This window comes from Phragmites australis, chromosome 8, assembly GCF_958298935.1.
Source record: "Phragmites australis chromosome 8, lpPhrAust1.1, whole genome shotgun sequence".
Taxonomy (NCBI): domain Eukaryota; kingdom Viridiplantae; phylum Streptophyta; class Magnoliopsida; order Poales; family Poaceae; genus Phragmites; species Phragmites australis.
Window position 1 is genome coordinate 19009885 of NC_084928.1, and position 8295 is coordinate 19018179.

The 8295-nt window shown below is 43.2% G+C and overlaps 1 protein-coding gene across 1 annotated transcript; it reads right to left on the reverse strand.

Moving 5' to 3' along the window:
- Positions 1-4801: 4801 nt before the first annotated feature.
- Positions 4802-7612, reverse strand: LOC133926731 (protein MOTHER of FT and TFL1 homolog 1). Its single transcript, XM_062372784.1, has 4 exons — positions 7353-7612; positions 7154-7215; positions 6982-7022; positions 4802-5251 (listed from the first exon to the last, which is right to left on the reverse strand). Exons 1-4 carry the CDS (start codon positions 7545-7547, stop codon positions 5013-5015), a joined length of 537 nt encoding a protein of 178 aa, XP_062228768.1. The 5' UTR covers positions 7548-7612; the 3' UTR covers positions 4802-5012.
- Positions 7613-8295: the final 683 nt, after the last annotated feature.

The following is an 8295-nucleotide window of genomic DNA, read 5'->3' on the forward strand; positions in this document are numbered from 1 at the left end:
CAATATACATGACATCGATTGTGTGAACCACCAAATTCGACCAATAAGCTAAGTCATAAAAAATAAATTTCTTTTTTAACATAAGAGCTCTAAGATTAGATTTTGGAACCTGTATACTCCCACGTCCCTTTGCAAGGATAATCCTAAGTCTCTTTACCATCTCATATACCTGTCTCCCAGTGCGATACTTAGAAAGTGATCGAGTCTCAACTTTTCCATCAAAAGCTCTCCTATTGTTGCAGTATGGGTGATCCTTGCAAACAAATTTACGATGATCTAGGTACACTATTTTTTTGGTTATTCTTCAGCCACAAGCTCTCCATTTCATCCTAACAATGTACGCATGCACAGTAGCCTTTAACAATCTGGCCTGATAGGTTGCCAAGGGCTGACCAATCCTAGATTGTTACAAGTAGCATTGCGCGTAGGGTGAATTTCTCTCGTTTGTATGCATCCCATACCTGCACACCATCGTTTCACAGTATTACAAAATCTTTCATTAATGATTTCAGGTAGACATCGATATCATTGCCAGGTTGCTTCGACCCTGGTATTAGCATCGGCATCATAATGTACTTCCGCCTTATACACAACTACGGAGGAAGGTTGTAGATACATAAAGTCACAGGCCAAGTCCTAGTGCTATGAATACTGCTCATATTGCCGAATGGATTCATCCCATCCGTACTCAACCCAAATCTTATATTCCTCACATCTTCTGCAAATGACTCCTTGTATTTTGTATCGATGTTTCTTCACTGCGTAGAATCAGCGGGGTGTCTCAGCATTCCATCATTCTTGCATTCCTTGGCGTGCCACTGCATCAGCCAACATCTCCTCTAGATCATCATCGACCAATGTATCTCCAGCATGCGATATATTGGTGTATTCGTCAGCTGGCATATCGGTGCACAAGTCTTCGTTTTCTCTGCCAATGTATTGTCCTTCCTATATGATCTCAGCTTCATTGTGCTCGGTCCAATGAGTATAGCCAGGCATAAAGCCACTTAGCATCAAGTGGGAATATATCTATTGGGTGGTGGAAATTTGTTTCTTGTTCTTGCAATCAACATTGGACATCACATATATTGAGATTGTGTATTTGACTTGTGCGTCGTGGCTTGTACCAGGAAATAATCCACGCCATTCTTGTACTCTGCACTCACATGGCTCGCATCGTACATCCATCTTCTGTCCATCTACAATTATATCATTATTGTAAATCCAAATTCAGAAAATCTATAAGATTTTGTGATCACCAACAAATAAATTACCTCATCATCTCTTATCGGCAATTGGTCTGGGTTGGAGGAGCCGCTTCCGATGAGTTTTGTAGGTGTCATCCCTAGAATTTTTTTTTTATTCAACCCCTTATCTATGACTCAATAAGAAAACATGAAAAACAAAAACGCTAATACATAAAGTTTCTATATTGGGGCTTGCTAATTAAATAAAATATCAAAAATACAATTGGACCTTGCTACATACCTAAATATCATGGTGAAATCTTCTAATTAATTAAAAATCAAAATAAGGGATAAGATCAACTTTGGTTTTAAGGTAACATTTTGAGTTAAAATGCTAAATATAGGATTTAACTTGGGAATTTCAACTTACTTGAGCTCAAGAGGCTCCTAGAAGCTTGCTTTCTGTTTGGAAAAAATCCAGGGTTCACTTGCCAAAAAATGAAGAAAAAGGCAAATGAGCAAATAGAGAAGAAAGAAAGGATTTTGTTTGGATAGATAGAGAGAGCTCATCTAGACCTTCTTCTTGACCAAATATGAGCTTGAGTGGTGGGGTAATCAAAAGGGGAGATGGAATGTAGTGGGTGCTGCTATGTGAGAGTTTGTGAGGGGGAAAGAAAGTTTTGATCGAACTATCTGTTAGCTCGAGCTTGGAGAAGGCGGAGAAGGGGGCATCACTGCCGACTCATTCAACCAGCTAGAAGTGATGTTATGCTATCAATGCTGGCTCAATCCATCGACGGCAGTGATGACACTTATCACTGCCAGTTCCTAAGCCATGATGACTAATTCTTTTTGCGCGGCTTATGAACTGGTAGTGATGCCATATCACTGGCCAGCCCATTAGGAACCGACAGTGATGGGCCTGCATATAAGTCTGGTTTTGTAGTGAACTCATGTATCGATAGTTCCAATGTCACCACAACTCCCGATGGATCCTCTGAAACCAATCCATCCAGAAAATCTGAAATATGCCACCAAAACCTGCAACTATAGACCTAAAACCGTTATGGTGGTCCGTTGATAAGATAAATGTCAACTCACTTCGTCATCTGAAGATGAAAGCACGACATCCTTGGCACAATGATGATGAATCACTTCCCATCCTTGTGCACTGCAAACCCCTCAAGGTTCACTCAGAATGCATTATAGGAAAGCGATAGGAGATCACAAAACTATACGGTCACCGGGTAAATTACCCTACCTTTAATCTGACGCCCTCGCTCGATGACGACCAAGAGCCCGTTCGAGGCTCTGATCATCTCCCAGTTTCACCGACTAAACCCTAGACGATGGACCTCCACCAAGTCATCCTTCTACACGAATGCTCCTTTCAGGATCCAAGGAGTGAATTCCGCCATCCTACACACTTCACGTCATGAGGTGCAGACACAATGGAAGAAAGAAAAATGTTTTGGATGTCATATATAGCTTGTTGGAGATAGTGTCAAGCACCCCCAAAGGTAAAGTTGAATATCTAACTATGTGGTGTATACACATAAGGATTGTCGAATATCTAACTATGAGGTATATACGTATAAGGAGTATATCATATACAGATATGGTATATCATGTGCATACTTAACAACTTGGGATATTATGGAACTGAATCTATGGTATCTGATACTCCTGGAATCTAGAATGTGTATACTAAAAAGGTCTCGATTACTCACCCAACTTGAGAAGACTAGTACCATAATAGATCTATCTACTTGGACGACAAGAAAGACTTCCTATCGAGTACGGATAGATAGGAGACGGTATATTACCCTATATAAGGCGGGGACCCGGATCCTCTAGGAGAGGCTCTTTTTTTCAGCTACTCGAGACAAGCATCATGACCTTAACGCAAAAGAAACTCGACGACTTTAGTCCTAGATTAGATTAGATCTAATCTACTCCTTGTAATAGGTTAGCGATATTGTTAGTACTCGGTTAAATACATATATATAATCATTCACACAGGACATAAGGTATTACTCTAATCGAAGATCCAACTTGTATACATCACGTGTGCCTCACTTCATGTTTCTGATTCATAAAGATAACCCGTTATTTTTTGATACATTATCAGAAATAAATCCTTGACACCCACTCATATAAATCTAAGACCTACAACCTATATACATATCTACTGAAGAGATTCACAAAACCTCCAATTATATGAGCGATGAGTACGTCATGCTCTACGAAGACAAGCCCCAGTGAGAGTGGGAGGTTCCCTGCCGACAGGGGCACCATGGAGATGGGCAATCGCGGTGTAAAAAGGCACATAGCCAAGCGAGCAATAGAGGTTCATGAAACCTCGGATTCCTTTAGCAATAGGCACATCACGCTCTACGAAGAGCCCCGGTGAGAGAGGGAGGTTCGCTGCCAACAGGAGCGTCATGGAGATGGGCAGGCGCGGAGTAAAATGGCGTGGAGCCGAGCGAGCAATTATTTTTTATTTAATTGGCACCGATGCATGAAGTTGCTCTGGTGCTGCCTTTTTTTTATAGCATCGAGCATTGCAGTGGTAGCCCTCGGTGCTTGGAGGCGAATATTCTTTCCGGACCCAGTTTTTGTCCCCTGATACCTTTCCGCTCCTTGCCCCCACCTGCCGCACATACGCACACAAAATTATAACGTTGGAGTTGCTCGAAGAGCAGAGGTTTCTGCTGGCCTGACCTTGCCAGTGAGCTAGTGTGGCCTTGTGGTGCCACTGGGGTATCTCTAATAATTATAGATAGTTATTATCTTTTAGTTAAAAAAGTACATTTTTTAAAATTTATATGGTTTCTGCTGTTCACAATTCTTCATATCTTACAGATAGAGATACTGAGTGACTTATATGTACTAACACTTTATCTATTCTCTTCAAAAACTAGTATTTGCTAATCTCTTTCCTCTATAAAGTCTAAAAAAATCGTACTGGTTATAACATTAAAAATATATTCTCTAGCTATTTCTAACATTAGAGATGCTATGGTATACCCAACTGTAGCTCCTATCAGATGACGAGACTCCACCTCGTCCGATGTTCATTGTTCGAAAACCTAGCTATGGACCGTCTCCCCCTGGCTAGTCTGCAGTCGACAATGTCTCTCCCTGGATTTATCCATCACAAGCAGCTGGCCATCAACGAAACATTCGTACATGCAAATGCAGCTACTATAGCTGACAAAGATTCCATCAACCACGTTCTTGTCGCGACAAAAGTTCATCAGTCCAGGATCACTCATCGATCAGTCCAAGATCTCGCGAAGGATAACTAACCAGATCGAGAAAAATAATTAATTAATTAATTAACTACCAAAATTGTCTGTACAAATTATGCAACTATAGATTTGATATTAATTATTTTTTTTATAGAGATCTCAGAAGAAAATAAATCGAAAAAAAGGAATTAATTCTCTCCATAAATCAAGCAGAGGAGACTAGGTGGGGACAGAAAGGACTATCTAAGAAGCTCTGAGCCCCTAGATAGTCTAACAGACTATTAAATCTGTCTAAACTGTTGGATGAAATCAATCAGATGATGCAAATTGACTAATATACGATAAATAGGATGTATGTAGGAAAACAATCAACTTATGTTTTTATATTAATATAGATTAAAAACCAAGATTAGGCGGGTGCATGGATTAACGGGAGACATCACAATCACAGGAGACAAGACCATACATACGGTTCAGACTAAACAGCAGACAACACAACAGCTAATACTGGGAGACGGCCGAGATCACACGCGCCGGCTCTCTTGATTATGCCTTATTGCCGACCTGCCGGTCAGTAGTGGCGGCGCCGGTTGGCGGGCTCCTTCTGCGCGTTGAAGTACATGGCGGCGACGGGGAGGCCCAGCTCGTGGCGGTCGGCGAAGGCGCGAGTGGTGAAGCGCGCGCGCGCCGCCTCCGCCCCTGGCGCCGGGGCCGGAGCCACCACGCGCGACTTCTGCTGGTACAGCACCAGCACGTAGCGGTGGATGCCCACCGGCGGGTGTGGGCCCGTGTACGGCACCACCACCTCACCTGCAGACCAGATGTACCCGAGCGTAAGCACACCGAACAAACGAAAGTGCTCGGCGACACGTATAGACTGGTGGAGCTTATCATGGAACAGTCGGCATCAAGACTCAAGGCGGAACCAAGAGAACTGGCCACATGCTCTTTCTCATCAGAATCTTGAATAAAGGAAGAATTCCAGCAAAAAAGAAGGGAGTAAAGTAAGAATTCTACGTCCATCCAAGGATCAAAGAGCTTTTCCTGGTATCCACAGTGAAATGCATGGTAGGGTCTTATACTTGATATACTCGCACGTAGCTCACCAGAGTTAGTGCGCAAGGAAACAGGCACGGTTTGACAAGGGTGCAATTTTCCTACGCTTTCGTAAATTCGCAGATGAAGATTCATACAGTGAGTAAAGACAGACTCACAGCTCAATGAGCAACCACAGCATACATAAACTTATGGCCTCTCTAGGCATAGCCATAGATTTCTTTTCCGCTGCTACGGTCTCATGTGTCGATGACTCCAAAGGTGTGGCAAGATTCTTTCTTGCTTGTCGAAGTGTGCGCTTGTGTTTTATCAAACATGCACTTAATCTTTAATTTGACGAGTCAATAAGAAAATTAAGAAAAAGCTTAGGCGCGCCAAATCACTTACACAGATAAGAAACGTGAATTACCTTGTGTTTCTTTCATTATTAGCGTTAGTGCGTTAGACCAGGAGCCGAAAAGAAAAGGGGAAAGAAGGGGACCAGGTGAGGTGGACTAGTGTAGATGCGGCCGAGTTTGGTGGCAGCGTGTTGTGCAAGGTGAGAGGATCACCGCCGGGGTGCGGAACTGCGGTCGACACGCGTCCTGGGCGGCATCGCGCACAGTGGAGGAGCCCCGGCCAGGAAACGTTCGTGTGCCGCGCTGCCGCCTCGTCCTTCGCCTCCCGGCGAGACAGGTTTCGGCCACCCACTGGCGCCTGCTGCCGACCTCGACCTGCAGCTATACTATAAATGGATCGGCGCATACAAACGAGCACCCTGCACATCCATCGCCTCCTTCTTTAGAGTCTAGCCTACTCCATCAAAATCCTAGCTTTGTATAGTACCTTTAATTTGTTTCATACAACTGGCCTAATTTAAGAGGAATGCATGCATGTTCTTGAAGCTTATGTATGACAGAGAATTTGGAATCAACAATGAATGTCCACAAGTGTTCTATCGGGCTTTTAACACATATATTGCTTCTGAGTTCTGAGATGTTTTGTTCTTCGAAAAAAAAGGTTCTGAGATGTTTCAGTTGGGTGACATAAGAAAGTGTATGATCAGTTCTTTTGGGTACGGATAGAAAGAAGCACCTGCACGACATGTATGATACGAGATGCATCGATCCATTCCAATCCAACACGTGTATGTCTTGCAACTTGTCGTGTTGGAAGTTACTACAGGTTAACCCTTCTCTTTTCCTTAATAAATGTAGTCTTATATTGGTTTGAGGCCTCAGAAGGTTCCAAAACAGATGGTTAGGTAAAAATGTAGTACGTCTCTCATATATCAGGTATTCAGGTGTGCTATCTGCAGTAGAAAGTGGATGTGGACATAAAAGACGAAATAATAACTACTGAAAAAAAATCTTTTAAACTTACTTAGAAATAAAGATAGTAGAAGTAAAAAGAAAAGAAATAAAGATAGTAAAAATAAACAAACAAAGAACAAATATACAACTAAGCATGAATATAGTAATCATTATATATCATGCATAGTATACCTTGAGAAGGATCTGTTCCACCTGCTATGTTAACCACCAGCCTTAATTTTTCCAAGATTTCACCCAAACGAAGCAACAAAATTAGCCCCAGAAAGCAAAAATAAAAATAAAAACTGCAATCAACTAAAAAAAAGAGCATGAACAGAAGACAAGACTGCAAATTAAATGTTACCAGTGAAGCCACTCCCTCATGGTTGGCTCGCTGGGGCTCGGAGCATCTGGATCAGTCATAACCTGAACACAATTCACAGCACAAGGAAGTAGTAGTATATTATACTTGTGTCAAATCAAACATTGCATTCAGATCAAGTACTCTCGACCATATATACACGCCAAGTGACGAGCTGGAAGAAATGTTTGAGAGTACTGACCAGAGTGAAGAGGTCGTTGGCCCTGCCGGCGATCTGGACCACAGGCGTGGCGGTGGCGACGGAAGGCTTGATCTCGCAGCCGTTGGTGAGGTCCTTGGTGCCGAAGCGCACCGACATGGCCACCGTCGGCACGAACAGGTCAACCACGTCGCCGATCACCCTCCCCACCACGAGCGGGTCCACATGAGCTGCCATGGCCGGCAGGCAGTTAAGCTAGAAGAGAGTTAGCCGGAAGGAAATCGAATGAAATGGAGAAGGAAGGGTGAGGTGTTAAGGAGTACTTATAAGTGGGGGAGGTGGTGGAAGGATGACGTGGACATGTTTGGTCGATGACTATGAGATAAGCATACATGATCATGATGGTGTTGATTAGTATATTGTTTGTCACTTGTCCCAAGTTTGAGTGGATCGGAGAGGTTGTGTGAGGGCCTCCTGCTGGTTGTCTTGCAAGGCTGGATGGTGATCATCGTGCAACACGTGTAAGTGTGTGACCTTTTAGCAGTTGCATAAGTGGCCTGGCGTTTGGGCCCCCTGATTTCTGCGTGGCCTTTTCGTTGAAATGTGAAGCTGTGTGTCTGCTAAAGCGAATTGAATGATGTTAATTTAGTAACTGTTTTGGCAGCAATAGCTTGATTTCTGCATTAGAATTGGACTGTGGAGGTCATGTGCAGGCTGTATTGTTAGGCGAGGTGACCATACTCTGAAACTCGATTAACGGAAGTGTTGCTTTTGTCCAGCAGTACTAGCAAGCAATTAAGATGAAACGGAACAAGGGCTGCTTTCGTCCAGCATGCTCGAAAGGGGGATGAAACGGAAGTAGCAACTGATCAAGCTGGCAAGACATCAGACAAGTTGAGAACCGAAGGGGTTGCTTTTGTCCAGCGTACTGGTGAACACGACAAGGGAGCGTTGCTTTTGTCTAGTATTTCTTACTACATGGAAA